This window comes from Schistocerca nitens, chromosome 1 (genome assembly GCF_023898315.1).
Source record: "Schistocerca nitens isolate TAMUIC-IGC-003100 chromosome 1, iqSchNite1.1, whole genome shotgun sequence".
Taxonomy (NCBI): Eukaryota; Metazoa; Arthropoda; class Insecta; order Orthoptera; family Acrididae; genus Schistocerca; species Schistocerca nitens.
In genome coordinates this window covers 1,268,413,805-1,268,436,848 of record NC_064614.1, presented here as the reverse complement: position 1 = coordinate 1,268,436,848, position 23,044 = coordinate 1,268,413,805, and the positions used below count along the sequence as shown (strand labels likewise).

The 23,044-nt window shown below is 44.0% G+C and overlaps 1 protein-coding gene across 1 annotated transcript in view; it reads left to right on the top strand.

The window, feature by feature from the left end:
- The first annotated feature begins 11,489 nt into the window (after positions 1-11,489).
- The window catches only part of LOC126234004 (uncharacterized), a 90,294-nt gene continuing 78,739 nt past the window's right edge, over positions 11,490-23,044 (top strand). The window contains exon 1 of the mRNA XM_049942899.1: positions 11,490-11,815. Coding sequence (XP_049798856.1) covers positions 11,490-11,815 — 326 coding nt within the window. The remainder of the gene's footprint in view (positions 11,816-23,044) is intronic.

The window sequence follows — 23,044 nt, the reverse complement described above, 5'->3', positions numbered from 1 at the left end:
TCACGACTGTCCATTCCGTTCAGCTGCTCTTCCAAGTCCTTCGCTGTCTCTGACAGAGTTACAATGTCATCGGCAAACCTCAAAATCTGTATTTCTTCTCCTGAACTATAATTCCTTCTCCAAATTTCCTTTCGTTTCCTGCAGTGCTTTCTCAGTGTACAGATTGAATAACATCGGCTCCCTTCTCACGCCCATCGACTCTTATAACTGCCCTCTGGTTTCTGTACAAGTTGTAAATAGCTTTTAGCTCCTTATATTTTACGCCTGCCTGTAAACATGTGCCACGTCATTGCTCGTGGAAGAGAGCTGTGGCAGTGGCGTGGCTCTATTGTTCCCGTGTAGTGATTTGCGAAGATGGAAAAAATCGAGTTTCGAGCAGTGATTAAGTACTTCGTAAAGAAAGGTATGACAGCAAAGGATTTCCAGAATACACTGGGGGACTCTGCTCCTTCATATTCAACTGTGGCCAAGAGGACAAATGAATTTAAATTTGGTCCGGGGAGCTTAGATGATCATCCGCGCAGTGTTCGGCCAAGATGTTTCATTACTCTAGAAATCATTGCAAAAGTACACAAAATGGTCATGGAAGATCGCCGATTGAAAGTGCGTGAAATTGCTCACGCTTGCCAGATGTCATCTGAAAGGGTATATCACATTTTAACTGAAGAATTAGAAATGAAAAAATCATCTGCAAGATGGGTTCCGCGACTCTTGACGCTGGATCAAAAACGCATGAGAATGGACATACCGGAACAATGTTCGCCCATTTTAGGAGATACGAAGAAGATTTTTTGCGCCGGTTTGTGACTACAGATGAAACTTTGGTGCACTACTATACCCCATAGACAAAACAAGTCAAGCAGTGCAAACATGCTGATTCTCACCGAAGAAAGCAAAGACAATTCCTTCGGTGGGAGAGTTCATGGCATCAGTGGTCTGGGATGCGAAGGGGATTCTGTTTGTAGATTACCTCCCAACTGGGCAAACAATTACTGGAGAATAATATGCTAATCTCCTGGGCAAATTGCAACAAAAGATACGTGAAAAAAGGCCAGGTTTGAGCAAGGAAGGAAGGCATCATGCGCGTCCGCACACACGTGCCGTCACCATGGCAGAATTACGCGAATTAAGTATGAATTGTTGCCACACCTGATATGGCTCCGTCAGATTTCCATCTGTTCCCAAAACTGAAGATTTTTCTTGGTGGACGAAGATTCACTTCAAATGAAGAACTGATAGCCGAAGTTGACAACTATTTTGCAGGCCTGGAGGAAACTCATTTTCGACATGGGATCAAGGCACTGGAACATCGTTGGACCAAGTGCATTAATCTACAAGGACACTACATTGAAAAACAAAAAAGTTTCGGTGATATAAGTACTTTCCTTCTATTCCGTTCCGAGAACTTTTCAAACCACACTCGTAATTATATGCTTCTAAATCCTTACATTTGTCCTCTGGCCATTCCTGCTTAGCCATGCTGCACTTCCTGTTAATCTCATATTTTAGATATTTGTATTCCATTTCGCCTGCTTCATTTGGTGCATTTTTGTATTTTCTCCTTTCATCCGTTAATTGTAATATATCCTGTGTCCCTCCCTATTCGTCTTCACTGTATTCCTTTCTCCTATTCTAGTTTATCGTTCCTTAATGCTCACTCAGAAACTCTCAACAATCCATGGTTCTTTCAGCTTATCCAGGCCCCATACCCTTAATTTCGTACGTTGTTGCAATTTCTTTAGCTTTAATCTGCAGCTCGTAACCAATAAATTGTGGTCAGAGTCGATATCGGTCCCTGGAAATCTCTTATCATTCCTCAAGAATTTGTGTGAGGTAATGGTGTCTTGCAACATCTCATTGGAGAAGCTGAATGATACACGCTTCAGATAGTTCTTGGCGAAGTACGCAACACATCCACTTCCATATAAATCTATATTGAGAAAGAAGTACTTATCCGTGTGCTACGAGAACGTGCTCAACAAAATAAGAATCAGTGTTATTGACCAAAGGGTTTGGTTGCCCATAGACGAAACCACCAATTTGGCGTTACAATGTTGTTGGCGGTGTTCTAAAACTAGGCGGGTCTGGAGAAATGTTCCTCCAAACGTGTGGAGCTCTCGGAGAGAGTAAATAATTCGACAAATGCCATTTTGTTTGACAACTCTATGAAGCTACTGTGTGCGGATGGTGTGAACCACAGTCTTAACATGTATTAGACTGGTGTGAACAGAGACAACGTTTGGCTGCCAGTAAGAGATTGTGTTTTTTTAGTAAGTTAGGTACAAACTACAGCGTGCACAAACTATTTTCAAAATGTAGACATCTCTAAAGATACTTGGATTTAGGTTATGACATGTATGATATGTCTGCCATCTTTGGCGATGACGTGGCGCAAACGAATAGCGAAATCCTGCATGACCCGCCGAAGTATCGGAACATCGAGGCTGTCGATGACCTCCTGAATAACTGTTTTTCAACTCAGCAATGGTTTTTGGGGTTATTTGTGTACACATTGTCTTTAATATAGCCCAACAAAAAGGAGTCGCATTTGTTCAGATCCGGAGAATATGACGGGCAATCGAGGCCCATGCCAGTGGCCTCTGGGTACCCCAGAGCCAGAATGCGGTTCCCAATGTGCTCCTCCGGCACATCACTCTCCTGCTTCGATGGGGTCGAACTCCGCCTTGCACGAACCACATCATGTCGAAAACGGGGTCCCTTTGGATAATGGGAATGAAATCATCTTCCAAAACCTTCACTTACCCTGCGGTAGTCACTGTGCCATCAAGGAACATTGCATCGATTATTCCGTGACTGGACAACCACACAGCCACCAGTTGAGGGTGAAGAGACTTCTCGATCGCGAAATGCGTATTTTCAGACCCCTAAATTCACCAGTTTTGCTTATTGACAAACATCCAAATCAAAGTGAGCTTCGTCGCTAAACCAAACCATACGTACGTATACTAATTCCCATCATGCCATCATGTTCCGCAGTCAACCGTACAGTTTGAACGCAAACCGTTCAGAAGTTATGACGATTTATTTCGTAAAGTTCAATAATTGTCACTCTGTACATGGCTGAATCAGACAGTTTGCTTCATACTCCCTACCCCGATAAAGTGTACGTCACATAACCATGTGGAAGCACCGCTACGGGTGCAGAAATTCAACGAATAAGCTCTTTCACTGCTTCCTCCCTCGCCTATTCTTGTAGAATGGAGTTGTTGGCTTAATGCTGCCGAGAACTACTGCACTGCACCAATTACACCAAAATAAAGACAATCATTTCAGAGCTTGATAGTAATGAATCAAGTGCTATCGTAAACGCGAAAGAGGTCTTTACAGATACCATGTTTGGAAACATCAACGCCAGCTTTTCCGTGGTGTCAAAAGTCATCACTTTAATGGAAGCTGCTGTTATTCAACTTTGTGACGCCCTGGACATTGTGCAATATGTGCAGAGTGAGCTCACTCGAGCTCGTGGTCAAGTGGTTGACAACTGTGGAATAACAATCTGCTAACGGAATCCTGGATATTCTGCAATATACAAAATTATCGGCAGTCTCACGAAATTACTGACGGTCTTTCTGGCAATGCTACATTCGAAGACAATGGGCCAAATTTCTCTTCAGAAACTCTTTCCTTCCCATTGACAGTGTATATTTTATATCCTCTCTACTTCGACCATCATCAGTTTTGCTCCCCAAGTAGCAAAACTCATCTACTACTTTTAAATGTCCAATTTTCTAATCTAATTCCCTCAGCATCACCTGACTTAATTCTACTACATTCCATTATCCTCTTTTTGCTTCTGTTGATGTTCATCTTATATCCTTCTTTCAACACACTGTCCAATCCGTTCAACTGCTCTTACAGCTCCTTTGCTGTCTCTGACAGAATTACAATAACACCGGAAAACCTCAAAGTTTTTATTTCTTCTCCATGGATTTTAGTTCCTACTCCAAATTTTTCTTTTGTTTTCTGGACTGCTTGCTCAGTATACAGATTGAATAACATTGGGATTAGGCTACAATCCTGTCTCACTCCCTTTCCAACCACTGCTTCCATTTCATGCAACTGCCGTCTGGTTTCTGTACAAATTGTAAATAGCCTTCCGTTCCCTGCATTTGACCCCTGCCACCTTCAGAATTTGAGTGAGAGTATTCCAGTGAACATTGTCAAAAGCTTTCTCTAAGTCTACATATTTTAGAAACGTAGGTTTACCTTTCCTTAATCTTTCTTCCAAGATAAGTCGTAGGATCAGTATTGCCACACGTGCTTCAATATTTCTACAGAGTCAAATCTGATCATCCCCAAGGTAGGCTTCTACCAGTTTTTCTATTCGTCTGTAAATAATTTATGTTAGTATTTTCCAACGGCGTCTCATTAAACTGATAGTTCTGTAATTTTTACACCTGTCAACACCTCCTTTCTTTGGGATTGGAATTATTGTTCTTGAAGTCGAAGGGTATTTCGCCTGTCTCATACATTTTGATCACCAGATGGTAGAGTTTTGTCAGGCTGGCTCTCCCAAGGCTATCAGTAGTTCTAATGGAATGTTGTCATCTCCGGTGCCTTGTTTCGACTCAGGTCTTTCAGTGCTCTGTCAAACTCTTCACGCAGGATAGTATCTCCCATTTCATCTTCATCTAAGTCCTCTTCCATTTCCATAATACTTCCCTCAAGTACATCGCCCTTGTATAGATCCTCTGTGTACTCCTTCGACCTTTCTGCTTTCCCTTCTTTGCTCAGAACTGGTTTTCCATCTGAGCTCTTGATATTCATACAAGTGGTTCTCTTTTCTCCAAAAGTCTCTTTAATTTTCCTGTAGGCAGTATCTATCTTACCCCTAGTGAGATAACCTTCTACATCCTTATATTTGTCCTCTAGCCATCCCTGCTTAGCCATTTTGCACTTCCTGTCGATCTCATTTTTGAGACGTTTGTATTCCTTTTTGCGTTCTTCATTTACTGCATTTTTATATTTTCTCCTTTCATCAATTAAATTCAATATTTCTTCTGTTACCCAAGGCTTTCTATTAGCCCTCATGTTTTTACCTACTTGATCCTCTGCTGCCTTGACTATTTCATCTCTCAAAGCTACCCATTCTTCTTCTAATGTATTTCTTTCCCCTGAATTTGTCAGTTGTTCCCTAATGCCACCTCTGAAACTCTGTACAATCTTTGATTCTTTCAGGTTATCCAATTCCCATCTCCTTAAATTCCTACCTTTTTGCAGTTTCTTCAGCTTTAGTCTACAATTCATAACCAGTAAATTGTGGTCAGAGTCCACATCTGCCCCTGGAAGAGTCTTACAGTTTAAAACCTGGTTCCTGAATATCTGTCTTACCGTTATATAATCTGTCTGAATGTCCGCCCCCGTTAGCTGAACGGTCAGGGTGACGGTTTGTCAATACTCTGGACCTGGGTTCGATTCTCGGCTGGGTCGAGGAATTTTCTCCGCCCAGGAACTGGGTGTTGTGCTTTCTTCATCTTCTTCCTATCATCCTCATCGACTGCATTTCGCTGAAGTGGCGGCAAAGAAAGACCGGCACCCGGCGAACGGCCTGCCCGCTGGGGGGGGGTCCTAAATCTCTGACTTACCATTATATAATCTATCTGATACCTTTTAGTATCTCCAGGCCTCTTCCACGTATACAACCTTCTTTCATGATTCTTAAACCAAGTTTTAGCTATGATTAAGTTATGCTCTGTGCAAAATTCTACCAAGCGGCTTCCTCTTTCATTCTTTACCCCCTTTCCATATTCACCTACTGCTTTTCCTTCTCTTCCTTTTCCTCCTATAGAATTCCAGTCACCCATGACTATTAAATTTTCGTCTCCCCTCACTATCTGAATGATTTCTTTTATCTCATCATACATTTCTTCAATCTCTTCGTCATCTGAGGAGCTAGCTGGCATATAAACTTGTACTACAGTGGCAAGCGAGGTCTTCGTGTCTATCTTGGCTACAATAATGCGTTCACTATGCTGTTCGTGTCCGCAACTCGTGGTCTCGCGGTAGCGTTCTGGCTTTCCGAGCGCGGGGTCCCTGGTTCGATTCCCGGCGGGGTCGTCTTCACCATCATCATTCACCCCCATTACGGTCTGAGGAAGGCAACGGCAAACCACCTTCATTAAGACCTTGCCTAGTACGGCTGTGCGGGTCTACGCTCTGTCAAGAAGCACGGGACATCATCATCATGCTGTTCGTAGTAGCTTACACGCGCTTTAATTATTTTTTCATTATTAAATCTACTCAGGCATTACCCCTATTTGATTTTGTATTTATAACCCTGTATTATACAAGATGAACATCAATAAAAGCAAAACGAGGATAATGGAATGTAGTCGAATTAAATCTGGTGATGCCGCTGGAATTAGATTAGGAAATGAGATGCTTAAAGTAGTAAATGAGTTTTTCTATTTGGGGTGCAAAATAACTGATGAGGGTCGAAGTAGAGAGATATAAAATGTAGACTGGCAATGGTAAGGAAAGAGTTTCTGAAGAAGAGAAATTTGTTAACATCGAGTATAGATTTAAGTGCCAGGAAGTCGTTTCTGAAAGTATTTGTATGGAGTGTAGCCATGTATGGAAGTGAAACGTGGACGATAAATAGTTTAGACAAGAAGAGAATAGAAGCTTTCGAAATGTGGCGCTACAGAAGAATGTTGAACATTAGATGGTTAGATCACATAACTAATGAGGAGTTATTGAATAGAATTGGGGAGAAGAGGAGTTTGTGGCACAACTTGACTAGAAGAAGGGATCGGTTGGTAGGGCATATTCTGAGTCATCAAGGGATCACCAATTTAGCATTGGGGGGCAGCATGGAGGGTAAAAACAGTAGAGGGAGACCAAGAGATGAATACACTAAACAAATTTTGAAGGATGTAGGTTGCAGTATGTACTGGGAGATGAAGAAGCTTGCACAGGATAGAGTAGCATGGAGAGCTGTATCAAAGCAGTCTCTGGACTGAAGACCACAACAACAACCCTGTATTCACCTGACCAAAAGTCTTGTTCCTCCTGTCACCGAACTTCACTAATTGACAAGATATCTAACTTTAACCTATCCATTTGCCTTTTTAAATTTTCTAACCTACATGCCCGATTAAGGGATCTGACATTCCAAGCTCCGATGCGTAGATTCTTTCTCCTGATAACTACGTCCTCCTGATTGGTCCCCGCCGAGAGATCCAAATGCGGGACTGTTTTACCTCCGGAATATTTTACCCAAGAGGACGCCATCATCATTTAACCATACAGTACAGCCGGATGCCCTTGGGAAAAATCACGGCTATAATTTCCCCTTGGTTTCAGCCGTTCGCAGTACCAGCACAGTAATGCCGTTTTGGTTAATATTGAAAGGCCAGATCAGTCAATCATCCAGACTGATACCCCTCCGTTGTAGTTGCACCTACGGCACGGCTATCTGTATCGCTCAGGCACGCAAGCCTCCCCACCAACGGCAAGGTCCACAGGTCCACGGATAATGGGAAGGGGGGGGGGTAGTTTAGGCAGCACTCTCAGAAATGCGAGAGACACTGATTGCCATTCGGTCTTCCTAGGATTTCCCCCCGCTCCATAAAATTCAGTTCGGAAATACATGTATTATAATCCAGGGATTCAGTTTGCTATCTTAGTTCATATTTTTTCTTATGCGTTGCAGCAATAAGAAATTACTATATTTGGTTACAGCAAACGTACCGTGTGAAGTATTACTGCGGGAGATATCCTCCTAGAAATCCACACACGTGTGGCAGTTGGTGTAGCAGGGATGAGTACACTCTGGAGTGAACAACTGGAGGAACCAGACGGCTACGATACGGTGAGCCCTCTCATTTTAATTCATTTGACTTTGGTTTCTCCATGAAAAATTGTAATTTTTCGTTCAGTTAACCTGGAGACACAGATCAATGACCACGAGGCTATTAATCCTTCGCTGATCATTGCTGAACGAAAAATATCAAAGGCAGAAAGATACGAGGGTTGTCTAGAACTTAAGTTCTGATCGGTTCGAAATGGAAACCACTGGGAAAATCCGGTAAAGCTTTGCACAGATGTGTTAGGCAGTGTCTCTAGTATGTCCGTCGATAGTGTCGCTTTGCTCTTTTCAGCTTTGAGTGAACAGTGCGCAGGTGAAGATGCTTAGGGAATGGCGTCTCCCGCCAAGTATGAGGGCCCGGTTAGAGATTCCGCCTGTGTCATGCAGCCCACATAACACAACTGTCGAGCAGTTCTTCTTCATGCCAATTCTCGGCCGCACACTGCAGGGGCAGTGGAGGCGCTCCTGCAGCGTTTCCGATGAGAAGTGTTTGATCACACACAATACAGCCCGTAATTCTCTCCCCCTGAGTCTCATCTCTGCTCACAAGAACCGCTGGCCATGGACAAAATTTTTCCACAGACAACGAGCTGCAGACCAGTGCAGATAACTGGGCGAAAACACAGGCGGCTGCTTTCTATGACGAGGATATTGGGAAGTTGGTACAACACTAAGACAACACTCTAAGTTGGAGCGGCGACTATGTAGAGAAGCAGGTGGAAGGTGTACCTAACTGTTGCAAATAAAACGTTTCTGGTTTTCGCTGTGGTTTCCATTTCGCGACCGATCGGAACTTACTTTCTGGACAACCCTCGTATTTGTGCTTAACAGTTGCTCATTAGTTTCGTATTATATGGATGACTAGCACTGTTTTTATCGTAATAATGTAGACGTAGTAAGTTTACAGGCTACGCGTAGACGATTTGTTTATGAGGATGGCTGCTTACCGGCCGTATACAGGTTAGTAAACAACACAGAGCTTAGATTTAATGAGAATAAACTTACTAGTCTTCAATACCACTCAGTACACTAACTAGTGATACACTTAACGTTCCATCAGTACTATTAACACATCTTCGTGTAGCACATCCACGCCCCTATATGTATGTTCTTCTCCAGCGTGAGGTGTGTATTCTTCTGCAGCGTGAGCAGGTTTCTTGTGACATTCTAGTGTCAGCATGGCACATTTTAGTTGCATGCACTTTACTGTGGAAGAGATTGCAGCAGCTAATGTAAGAAGCAACGTAAGCAATATGAAACTGTTTTTATGATGCACTGTGTTCATGTTTTGGTAGCCACAGGAGGAAAAAGGAAGAACACGTTGGGAGTGTTAAGGTTGGTTGGTTGGTTTTGGGGAAGGAGACCAGACAGCGTGGTCATCGGTCTCATCGGATTAGGGAAGGAAGTCGGCCGTGCCCTTTCAGAGGAACCATCCCGGCATTTGCCTGGAGTGATTTAGGGAAATCACGGAAAACCTAAATCAGGATGACCGGACGCGGGATTGAACCGTCGTCCTCCCGAATGCGAGTCCAGTGTCTAACCACTGCGCCACCTCGCTCGGTGGGAGTGTTAAGGACAAATACAGGGTGTACATAAAGTCTGGGAACACTTTCAATTATTTATTGCAAAAGAACTAAACACTGTACAGATGTCATATATATTGCATTTTGAAGAGAAAGTCTGAACTTTTTTGTGAACCACGAGTGACCCGGCAGACGTCAGTACGGCAATCGAATTCTTGCCATACCCGTCCCAGCACGGCATCGTCGACTGTGGCAGTCGCTTCCCGTATTCTCTCCCGGAGCTCTGCTACATCACGTGGTAGAGGCGGTACATACACCAGATCTTTAATGTGTCCCTACAGAAAAAAGTCACATGGAGTGAGATCTGGTGATCAGGGAGGCCATTTCATGAAACAGTGAACTCCAACGAAGAAAGCTCGCTCTGCACCTCAACTCGCCATGTTTGCGACTAGCGCTATCGGCAAATTACCAAACAACTACTCCGTGGCGTATACATGGAAAAAACTTGATGGTTTCTCTTCAAAATGACACATGTATGATATCTGTACAATGTTTGATTCTTGTGCAATAAATAATTGAAAGTGTTCCCGGACTTTATGTACACTCTGTATTACAGATCGTAATAATCTAAGTGTACAACTTTTAAAGATGAGTGGGGAAACATATGAAACTAGTAAAGGACAATGACATAAATTTGATAATACAGTAGCGACTGGTTGTTGCAGTTCCTACCACAGTACGAGGTGCATTCAAGTTCTAAGGCCTCCGATTTTTTTTCTCCGGACTGGAAAGAGATAGAAACATGCGCATTGTTTTAAAATGAGGCCGCGTTCATTATCAATACGTCCCAGAGATGGCAGCACCGTACGGCAGATGGAATTTTACCGCCAGCGGCGAGAATGAGAACTGTTTTAAATACTTAAAATGGCGACGTTTTCCTTACTTGAACAGTGTGCAATCATTCGTTTTCTGAATTTGCGTGGTGTGAAACCAATTGAAATTCATCGACAGTTGAAGGAGACATGTGGTGATGGAGTTATGGATGTGTCGAAAGTGCGTTCGTGGGTGCGACTGTTTAATGAAGGCAGAACATCGTGTGACAACAAACCGAAACAACCTCGGGCTCGCACAAGCCGGTCTGACGACATGATCGAGAAAGTGGAGAGAATTGTTTTGGGGGATCGCCGAATGACTGTTGAACAGATCGCCTCCAGAGTTGGCATTTCTGTGGGTTCTGTGCACACAATCCTGCATGACGCCCTGAAAATGCGAAAAGTGTCATCCAGGTGGGTGCCACGAATGCTGACGGACGACCACACGGCTGCCCGTGTGGCATGTTGCCAAGCAATGTTGACGCGCAACGACAGCATGAATGGGACTTTCTTTTCGTCGGTTGTGACGATGGATGAGACGTGGATGCCATTTTTCAATCCAGAAACAAAGCGCCAGTCAGCTCAATGGAAGCACACAGATTCACCGCCACCAAAAAAATTTCGGGTAACCGCCAGTGCTGAAAAAATGATGGTGTCCATGTTCTGGCACAGCGAGGGCGTAATCCTTACCCATTGCGTTCCAAAGGGTACTACGGTAACAGGTGCATCATACGAAAATGTTTTGAAGAACAAATTCCTTCCTGCACTGCAACAAAAACATCCGGGAAGGGCTGCGCGTGTGCTGTTTCACCAAGACAACGCACCCGCACATCGAGCTAACGTTACGCAACAGTTTCTTCGTGATAACAACTTTGAAGTGATTCCTCATGCTCCCTACTCACCTGACCTGGCTCCTAGTGACTTTTGGCTTTTTCCAACAATGAAAGACACTCTCCGTGGCGGCACATTCAACAGCCGTGCTGCTATTGCCTCAGCGATTTTCCAGTGGTCAAAACAGACTCCTAAAGAAGCCTTCGCCGCTGCCATGGAATCATGGCCTCAGCGTTATGAGAAATATGTACGTCTGCAGGGCGATTAATCGAGAAGTAACGCCAGTTTCATCGATTTCGGGTGAGTAGTTAATTAGAAAAAAAATCGGAGGCCTTAGAACTTGAATGCACCTCGTAGTTACCGTCATCAGCCATTAAACATAGGCACAACAACAACCTTTTTTTAAAGTAGCTGTTGGTGTTCAAGGAGGAGATGGAGCACACAGAAGAGAGAGAGGAATGCCAGACATACGCGGAGGACAAGATTTGTGACGCAGAGGAACAGCTGTCTGTTGAAGAGAAGAGTGGAGAGGCAGAGGATAGCTACGTTCCCGTGGAGGAGGCAGAGGGTGGCGGCGTTAGTGGGGACGGCGTGAAGGACGGTCGCCGGCGCTGGTACCGCCTGGGGGAGGTGCTCTCCGTGGAGGAGGACGAGCGCCACGAGTTCAAGGGCCACCGCAACGTCTGCCCCGAGGACATCCCGCCCTGGTGCCGCCGCGCGCAGGACACTTCCAGCCGCACGCGCTCTTCCATCTCCAGGTGCGTAACACCTAGCTGTGCAACCAGTAGCGCCTGTTGTGTAAGAGCACGTGAACACCCTAACTTTTGACAACTTGCGGATTTTTGGTTACTTTTCTTTGAATGCTGTTAAACGTAATGTAGATGCGGTGATCTGAAATACGTACGTGGCACTAAATCTAACGCACTGTGCTACATGCTCTCTTGACTCTGCGGAAATTGTCATCGGGGTCGCGAGCACATCTTCACTTGTGCACGTTTTAAGGAGCTTCTGCACGTGCGCAACTCGCTTGACGTAATTGCCTTACGGGCCAAATACACACGGATTTGATAAACAATGGGCACGATTCACGGTGTGCACTGTTAGCGCTTGCCACTTAACTACAAGTTTACATCAGTGCCACCAGGTGGTAGCACATTGCAGCAAACTTTTATCAGTATTCGCGTGACATAAATCCCACTAGGCAGTAGCAGACTTCACAGTCATGCCAATTCACTTGCTATGTAGTAAGATTAGTTGGGGCATCAATATATGTTATACTGATAGAAAAACCTATGTTGTAGGATTAGGCCTTGTCATACACTGAGGCACTGAGAGCCATAAAGCACAACATCGTCGATTGTGAGACTGAAGCATTTATTCATGCTTCTGACATCTGTTGATCTTATTGTGGGTTACGTTTATCTGTACACAGTGCATGTATGCATGAATGTCTGAACATTCATGAAAAACCGTGTATCTAGCTGGTTCCTCTGTTTCTTCTGTTTAAGCCTTCGCTACTCTCCATTTTGCATTTTTGTATAAATGTGAGTTTTCGGGCCTTTTTATTTTTTCAGAAAAATATGAAAGAACCTTAATTCATGTATTAGTTAACGAATTGTCTTCTGCACTGAAAATCAGGCATTCTGACGTTGCACCCACACAACAATTTACGCTTATTATACAGCAGATGCTATTAATTTCGCACTCTCACATTTACCTGGTATACATACGAGCCGCCACTGAGTATAACTCCCCTAGGGTGACATTGTCTTGCATTTTGTACTGAAATATGATACAGGATGTACTATTAACATAGTGGGCTAATCAGAATTTTAATCAGTCACTCATTTCTCGGAATTTGTTACCTACAAAAAAACTAGAGCAACACGTTTAAAATACAAATGTATACCAGGTATACATCACAAGGAAAGACGGGTAACATGTACAAATTTAGCAATTTTACAGTTAACTCCAACACCCGCCAATCATGTGACAGCATGTTTCCCCAATTTCAGTATATCCCTTCTCTACTTTGCGAGTATCATTGCGAAAATGTCTAGATAAATGCTCAGTACGCCCATTCACTGTTAATTCACAGCGCTCTACATATTTCTAAGGCCTCGAGCATAGTAATTTACGATCCATCTGTGTATGTATAGGAGTCACAGAGCATTCTCGCTGTCTTAGGGTTAAATTAGAGAGTGAAAGACCATCCTCACATTGTCATTGACCAACCCGCCATGCAGCACCATTACCGAATTAATGTGTAACCAATCAGAAGAAGACTGCTACACTCCTCGTCTCGTGAATGAATGGAGCTTTCCGAGTCCTAACGCATCCAAATGCACGAGATTTCTCGAGATGCGATCATGTGGAGGAGTTTAGCACTCCTTATCGATGTATAGTAACAGATTTCAAAGTGCCGTGATGTAATAGCAGACAGTTAAGAAGAACAAGAAACGATTCATTTTTATACGCGATGGACTTCCAGACGGATGGAGTTCGACACACTTTTACGCAAATCATCCAAGTTATCAACTCTAAAGTATTGTTCTATAGTCTAGGATCGGTACCTGGAAGGTAAGAGAGAGAACATAAACACACGCATTCCTAAGGCTACAACGTTGTGCACTTAAAACGGGCCTATAATGCTAGATCGCCTACGTTTCCAAACTATCACTTGTATGGAATGTAGCGTCGTTAATATTGTATTGTGAGAAATATATTTCAAGCGCATGGCATACATCGTTCTTCCTGGTTTCTGTACGATGAACTATCTTATCGAAGCGTAAAACGAAAAACAAACGCCGGCCGCGGTGGTCTCGCGGTTCTAGGCGCGCAGTCCGGAACCGTGCGACTGCTACGGTCGCAGGTTCAAATCCTGCCTCGGGCATGGATGTGTGTGATGTCCTTAGGTTAGTTAGGTTTAAGTAGTTCTAAGTTCTAGGGGACTGATGACCACAGCAGTTGAGTCCCATAGTGCTCAGAGCCATTTGAACCATTTTTTTTGAAAAACAAACAACTTCTGTAAAACACTCGCTCTGCATGATAGGAGTACAATATAGCTTTGTGGAGACGTGTAATGTCCATTGTTCACATCCGATCACGGTTCATAAATTATACGATGCCTGCATCAGGCCTATATAAAATAAACGTTGGCAGTGGGGGATACATCCCACATGGAAACAGATAAACGCATAGCAGCAGCGTCCTACATGTGAAAATTACAAGTCATTCCGTCACTAACTCTGTAAACACATCTGTCGGGCAATTGTGTACACGAGGATTGCAGCGCCTCACAAGCTCCTACCACTAACTCAGTTATGACGCTGAAGTCTCAATTTTACACACAAGATGCGCCGGGGGGGGGGGGGGGGGGGGGGGAATCGCATAAATGTAAGATCGTTTAGAGGACTGTGTCAAGTTCCATCACACATGAGATGGAAGTTCTCTGATGACCGGCAGGTTTACTGTTAACGATCGCAAGTAGACAGTGCTTTAATCCACATACGGAACACGTGGCTGTATACGAGTAGAACGCAGGCTATGTCACTTCACTGATGCATCTGGGCAGAACACTGGAAAAAAATTGACCTGCAGCAACTTCTCCTTCTCTAGAATGAATCAGTCAACAGTTTCATTGTACCTCGTTACAGCTCTATCTCAATCGATCACCCCGTCCACTCTCTGTTATCCTTTAGCGCAGATGAAAGTAAGTGTAGAGGTGAATAGTTCTTTGTCCTCCTGAAGAGCACCAAATACAGTAGTCAACTCGCTTGTATCACTCGTACCTCAATAGACATACAGTATAATACTGCCTCAATGGAAAAAAAAAAAAATTGACTGCCTCCGTGATTCCCTTCTTTTCGATGTCAACATTTTCCTGGATTCCTCTAGTTGTACAAATTGTCCGGCGCGAACCAGAAGATACGCAAGTACTTCCTCAATTTCCCCGCATTTCGGTGTGTATTGGGTCAATTTATACCTATCCTTTCGTCATTTTTCGAAGTTGTATCGATTTTAGGTCACATCTTTCCATACGATCATGACATAACATCTCGTTCTTTGTTCTAAAATTAATTTTAAATCTAACACAGCTGCCAACACCTAGCCCAAATGCACTGATCAGGAGGTTTAATATAGCACTGTACTCGACTATATCCAGTCACCTCCACATTCGAACGCATATACGCAGACATACAGAAAACAGAGCAAACCGTCTCCGAATGTAAGATATTCCTTGGCCGTCATGGTGCCCTGCAGGAGCTCCACTGGATCCCTGGATGCCGCAGAGCATAATGGAGCCACCACCGCCTAGTCTCCGTCCCACAGTACAGATGTTAAAGAGTTGTTTTCCTGGAAGGCGAAGGATTCGAGCCCTCCAAACCGCATGATGAAGAAGATATCGGCAATCATCAGACCGTGCACCGCACTGCCACTGCTCCAGCATGCAGTGCCGATGGTTATGTGCCTGTTCCCGTCGTAGTTGCCGATGTCGTGGTGTCAACATTGGCACATGCATGGGTCGTCGGCTGCAGGGGCCCATCGCTACGAGCGTTCAGTGAGCTGTGTGTTCAGACACTCTTGTACTCTGCCCAGCATTAAAGTCTGATGTTAATTCCGCCACAGTTGTAACCCGTCCTGTTTTACCAGCCTGCCCAGTCTACGACGTCCGACACCTGAAATGAGGGGTGGCCGCCCAACCCAAGACGTCTGTACGTGTTCTCACCTTGGTTTCATCACGCGTTGAAGACACTCACTACAGCACTTGCCAAATACCCTACAAGTCGAGCAGTTTCCGAAAGGCTCGTGCCCAGCCTCCGGGCCATCACAGTCTGCTCTCGGTCAAACTCAGCTAGATCGCGCCCCTTCCCCATTCCACAGACGAATAGCACGCTTACTGATGCTACGTACACCGTGCATGTGTCCTAACTAGCAGTTATTCCTCGCCAGGTAGTGCTGCTAGCGCCCTGGACGGGTTTATGTCGATAGTAAGTCGGTGGTTACAATGTTGTGGCTGATCACTGTATATCCGATAATGTTAGCAATCTAAGAGGTGTTCGAAGATTATTATTTTTTTTTTGTCGGCTGCATTCTCATGTTTGTTGCTTACGTTGAATACTTGCGCTAGCGCGGGAGGGCGAGAAGTACTGGCAAGTGCAGAGACAATTGAACGGTATGTCTGTAGTGGAACTGCAAGGCCGGCCCGCCTATGAGAATTTTTGCTTCACTTACTACGCTGAAAATCAAGTAAAGCTGTGCCCAACTCGAAGGTTGGTTCCAGGGCTCCAGAGCTGACCATACATCAGCACAGCTTTAGAAAGCATCGCTCCTGTGAAACGCAACTCGCCCTTTTTTCACATGATATCTTGCGAACCATGGATGAAGGGTATCAGACGGATGCCATATTCCTTGACTTCCGGAAAGTGTTTGACTCGGTGCCCCACTGCAGACTCCTAACTAAGGTACGAGCGGGATTGGTTCCCAAATATGTTAGTGGCTCAAAGACTTCTTAAGTAATAGACCCAGTACGTTGTCCTCGATGGTGAGCGTTCATTGGAGGTGTGGTTATCATCTAGAGTGCCCCAGGGAAGTGTGGTAGCTCCGCTGTTGTTTTCTATCTACATAAATGATCTTTTGGATAGGGTAGATAGCTGTGCGGCTGTTTGCTGATGATGCCGTGGTGTACGGGAAGGTGTCGTCGTTGAGTGAGTGTAGGAGGATACAAGATGACTTGGACAGGATTTGTGATTGGTGTAAAGAATGGCAGCTAACTCTAAATATAGATAAATGTAAATTAATGCAGATGAATAGGAAAAGGAATCCCGTAATGTTTGAATACTCCATTAGTAGTGTAGCGCTTGACACAGTCACATCGATTAAATATTTGCGCACAACATTGCAGAGCGATATAAACTGGGACAAGCATCTAATGGCAGTTGTGGGGAAGGCGGATAGTCGACTTCGGTTCATTGGTAGAATTTTGGGAAGATGTGGTTCATCTGTAAAGGAGACCGCTTATAAAACACTAATTCGATCTATTCTTGAGTACTGCTCGAGCGTTTGGGATCCCTATCAGATCGGATTGAGAGAGGACATAGAAGCAATTCAGAGGCGGGCTGCTAGATTTGTTACTGGTAGGTTTGATCATCATGCGAGTGTTACGGAAATGCTTCAGGAACTCGGGTGGGAGTCTCTGGAGGAAAGGAGGAGTTCTTTTCATGAATCGCTACTGAGGAAATTTAGAGAACCAGCATTTGAGGCTGACTGCAGTACAATTTTACTGCCGCCAACTTATATTTCGCGGAAAGACAACAAAGATAAGATAAGAGAGATTAGAGCTCGTACAGAGGCATATAGGCAGTCATTTTTCCCTCGTTCTGTTTGGGAGTGGAGCAGGGAGAGAAGATGCTAGTTGTGGTACGAGGTACCCTCCGCCACGCACCGTATGGTGTATTGCGGAGTATGTATGTAGATGTAGATGTAGACGTGGTGTGCCCTTGACTTCCTCCTAACTCTGAACAGGCTTAATACGGCCAGTTGGAGGAAGAGATACATTTCAACAGGTATTCCGAAATACGGTACAACTGAACTTGCCATTTGTGTCATTATCATAGGTGTAAAAAGCGATAAGTAACAGAGAAAATCGTAGGATCAACCAGACATTAAATCCCAAACCATTAGTCTTGTAGTCTTCAACTGAAACCACTGAAGCACGTGAAATGACTCGAAGACGAAGTACTATCGACAGCTTGTGGGAAAGGCATCGCCAGTGTGTCATTTAGCTGATACAATTTTTAAAACCAGCCAATGTAAAATGGCATAGCATTTGTTGTTTACCAATAAAAGAATACTCTGTGTATCTTTGTTTGCTTGGAACTATCGTTTGAAATATGGCAGGTGTTTTTGCCGGACCCTGTAGATGTGATGAAACTACATTTCTTCGAGGGAAGTTATGTAAAGAAGGACGTGTGAGAACAACAAGCTCAATTGTGTCAGTTTTCACATCAATAGGCTTTCTGAAAATTGCTTATAAGGATGCTAAAATGCCAAAGGCGTTGTCTGCTAAACGCTGTGCTCTTGATAGTCTATAACTGCACACACGTCAAAGAGATCCTGAGTGCAAATCACCAGGAAAAGGTTTCATTATGTAGCATGATAAGGGAAAGGCATCACCTGCGACGAACACATATGGTGTTGGGTTAGAACTTCCATTTAGTAGTAGTAGTAGCTTTATTCATCCGTAGATCTCTTTTTACAAGCATATAGGACATGTCAAACTATTTACAAGTTTAACCAATTTAAAGTAAGCTAATTGGTATACACATATATTTACAGACTTCTAGTTAGAGACAATCATTAGATTTACTACTGGTATACAATACTTTTTTTCAAATAACATATTAAATGCCATACTGTTCAGTCATACCTCACTATCAGTCACTACAGACACACACACAGTAGCGATGTAAGACGACGTGTGGAGAAATACCCTACCATCAGATATCTGGCATGGAATACCTAATCGTACATTTACATACCGAAATAAATAGTCTGCGCTGACGTGAGCCAAAAACACCCCTCACTGAATTTTTTCTTATAGTACAAGTAGCTGCTGGCACTGTTGTATGGACACTATAAAAGCACATGTTTACCACTAAACTCCCAAAAACTGCGGGAAACTCCGCCTCACTTCAAAATACTGTCCTACAACCAATCACTCTTTTCCTGAGCCTGGAAGCTGAAAGTAAACAAAAAAGAAACCAGATGATATAATTAACCGCTTTTGATAAAATAAGGTACTCCCTCCTCCCTCTTCGCTTTCTCGTCACTCACCAACACACACACACACACACACACACACACACACACACACACACACTCACGCGCGCACACCAATACTGGCGAATTTTACTGATGTATATTTGTGTGGAAATGTGTTATTCTTTCAGCAGTTCCATTTATATCGCTCTACAGCATTGTATGTTGTGAACTTACAAGATATTCCCGTCTCCTTGTACTACTGCCTGTTAACATTAAGCATCAACTTACCTTAATGTAGCTTTCCAGGAATTTTACCAGAGCGTAACAAACTTCTGGTATTATGTTAGATATCAATGCGCTAGAGAAAGTTGAACGTCAGATTGGGGTACCTGTTCGAAGTAGCAGTAAACTGAAGTGTCGCAGCTGTCTTGTCGCTAATGGTATAGCTAAAGTCTCTGTATTTCGTAGTCTCCTTTACTATCATTCTCCCAACAAGATACAGAAGTATTACTTCGAAATCACTCGATGACAAACGAGTAAACTTTTTAACAGCACGCCATTTGCCATCTTTATTTTAAAAATGTTCAAATGTGTGTGAAGTCCTAAGGGACCAAACTGCCGAGGTCATCGGTCCCTAGACTTACACACTACTTAAACTAACTTATACTAAGTACAACACACACGCCCATGCTCGAGAAAGGACTCGAACCTCCAGCAGGAGGGGCCGCGCAGTCCGTGACATGGCGCCTCAAACCGAGCGGCTACCCTGCGCGGCCATCTTTATTTATTCTACCAAACTCACACATACATTACGAAACAAAAGGTATTCATTAACCCTGCCCTTGTAATTATTTGTACTATTTCGTCTTTCTATCAGAAATGAAATGAAATGCCGTGTGGCTAGGGCCTCCCGTCAGGTAGACCGTTCGCCTGGTGCAGGTCTTTCGAGTTGACGCCACTTCGGCGACCTGCGCGTCGATGAGGATGAAATGATGATGATTAGGACAACACAACACCCAGTCCCTGAGCGGAGAAAATCTCCGACCCAGCCGGGAATCGAACCCGGGCCCTTAGGATTGACAGTCTGTCACGCTGACCACTCAGTTACCGGGGGCGGACTTTCTGTCAGAATAATACGGGCTGAGTTGGTAGCTGTTGCTAACAAAGCGGACATCTCCAATAGCGTGCGTGCTTCCCTCTAGGTGTGAATGGTATCGCGCCTGCGTAGGGTCCACATGTTGAGAAACAGGCGTGCACCACAACCGTGCCTCTTCTTCAGGGCGGAGCGAGCATATGCGGACGGCCTCTAGGTACAAGGCGCGCAGGTGTAAACACACCTTAAAAACAGTGGTCGCAGAAAACTTCCTAACCGACAGGGTTGAGAGTAGAGTGTCGCGCCTTGTCACTGACGATCGGATTTAAACCGTACAGATATTGCTGCTGTCAGTGAATGCAGGTCTACTCAACCAGTTTCCAAGTGAACATTGTGAAGGAGCCGGCCGGTGTGGCCGAGCGGTTCTAGGCGCTACAGTCTGGAACCGCGCGACCGCTACGGTCACAGGTTCGAATCCTGCCTCGGGCATGGATGTGTGTGATGTCCTCAGGTTAGTTAGGTTTAAGTAGTTCTAAGTTCTAGGGGACTGATGACCTCAGAAGTTAAGTCCCATAGTGCTCAGAGCCATTTGAACCATTGTGAAGGGAACAGTTTCCAGTGCACATTTTGAATAGGGTAACTCGAAAGAGACCGTTGCTCACAGCAGCACACGAAGCTATGCATCTCCAGCTGGCAAAACCACACAGTAATAGGACAGTAGGTGACCGGAGGCATATATTGTTGTCTGCTGAGCCACTCTTGCCTCAAGATGCAAGGCGTCCAGTTCACAAACGTCCCAATGAAGCGCTTAACCTGCAGCGCATGTAGTGGGTGTAGTTCAGGCCGTAGGAAGTTTAGCGTAACGTTAGTCGGGCCCACGCATTCAGATTATCGTCAACGTGCATCAGGATATTCCATCAATTTTTGGGGTATTATTAACTCTAGCACCGAAATTTCGGCTGTCAACATTTCAGCCATTCTCACCGTGAGTTGCTTGCAAGATTTTTAAAGCACTTCACACTGTCGAGTAAAGGCATATCCATCAGGGACAACAGGTCATAGATAAAACTGTACGGCAGTACGAGTAAAACAAAGTAAGCACAGAGTCAACGAATCCACAGTGCTTACGAAGTATTTTGCTGATTATTGTGGATGGCAAATGTTGGAGTGCCAGCAGTGAAAACTTAGACCAATAGAATGCTTATGTGAAGTGAGGGAGTTCCATGATTTGTCGAGTTGGAAACCCTCGTCTCAGCTGAGAAAGCTGTCTGCTAACTGTTTTTCCACAGTTTTCTTGACCACAGAATCCCAGTAGGATGAGGCTAGGGCCAGTATCGTAACTTTTCCGGTAATCTGTGAATGACCAGCGGAAACACAATGTTCATCCACTGCAGATATATTTGGCCGTAGTAGGCGAGTGTATCGCTTATGTTCAATGCAACATTGTTTTACAGTGCGTACTGTTTGTCCTATGCACCTTTTACAACACCCACGAGGCATTTCGTATATACCCGCCATTCGTAACAGCATATCATCGTACACATCCCATAAGAGCTGGCGTCTTGGCTGGTGGAACGAGTACCACGTCCACTTTATTCTTCTTGATTATTTTTGCAGTTTTTGAAGAAATATTACGCACACACAGTAGAAAGACCGTAGACCTCACATCTCTTTCTTCTTGCTCTTCGTTTAGTTGGTCTGGCATTTTCGCTTGCAGAGCCGTCTTAATTTGATGTTTATGAGGGAAGCATAATTACAGATGACATAGGATGCAATAGGAAGATGGAAACGCGTATAGTAATTGCTCAAGAGGCATTTAAAAAGACGGTACATACACAGTGACCAGAGGAAGAGACTGGCGAATTGCCGTATATGGAGCGTGGTATTATATGGACACTGAGGAAAGAGGAAAAAAGAAGAGCAGAAGCATTTGAGATGTGGACTTGCAGGGGGATGGAACGTATAAAATGGGTAGACAAGTGAGAAATGAGAAGTATTGAGAAGAATGGAGGAAATGAGAGAAATTTTAAAGGTTATCAGGAAGAGAAAATGCAGTTGATTTGGACATATGACGAGAGGAAATGGTTTACTGATCTATTTCATGAAACGAACGTTGAATGGAATATGAAGATAAAGAAGAAGAAACCAGATGGTGGAGAGAATAAGGATAGAAAACAATTATGAGAAGTAGAAGAGGGTAGCAAACGACAGGACTGCATTGACAGCTGCCCTAGGGCAGAATACTGATGATGATGATTTCTACTCTTACAGATTGTTTCTTCCAAGTTTCCCTACTCACTCTGTAGGCCATCCATAACAATCAACCTAGTACTTTGCAGTCACTGTGGATTCGCTGACTTCTTGCTTGCTTTGTTTTACTCGTAGAGGCGTAAAAGGTGACACAGAATAAGGGCAATGTTTGAAATGAGTAGTGGCAGCCATGGGCAGGTGGCAGCACTGCGGGTTCGTCACAGCGACTAAACAGTCCACCATTTCAGTAATCATGGATCAGTGGAATGGACAACAGCGTGCGTTAGCCATAAAAATGTTTTATAAAAACAATGATAGTTTGGCAGCGGCACAGAGGGAGTTTCGACGTTTTTATAATTTAGGGCGTCATGATGCCACTCTGTCGAAACACGCGATAAACTGTTGGATTAATAACTTTGAAGAGACTAGATCTGCCCTCAAGAAGAAACCAGTCAGACGACCAAGAAATGTGCGTTCTCCAGCGAACACTGATGTTGCATATGAGTGTGTCTTACAGAGCCCACAGCGTCAAGTAGCAGTAGTTGGAATGTCCCGGAAGAGTGTTTGCAGAATTCTTCATCTCGATTTAAAATTTCATCTGTACAAACTACAGATGGTGAAAGAATTGAAGGACAACGATTACCGGTTACGATTAGGATTCTGTCAACAAATGATAACAAAAATAAACAATGGCAGTGAATTTCTAAACAAGTTGTGGATGACAGATGAGGTACATTTTCATCTCACAGGTTATGTGAAATTAACAGAACTACCGTTACTGGGCAAACACAAATCCTAATGACGTTCATGAGCGCCCTTTACACGCTAGTAAAATGACAGTATGATCTGTTGTTTTCATCACATGGGATTATCTGACCTT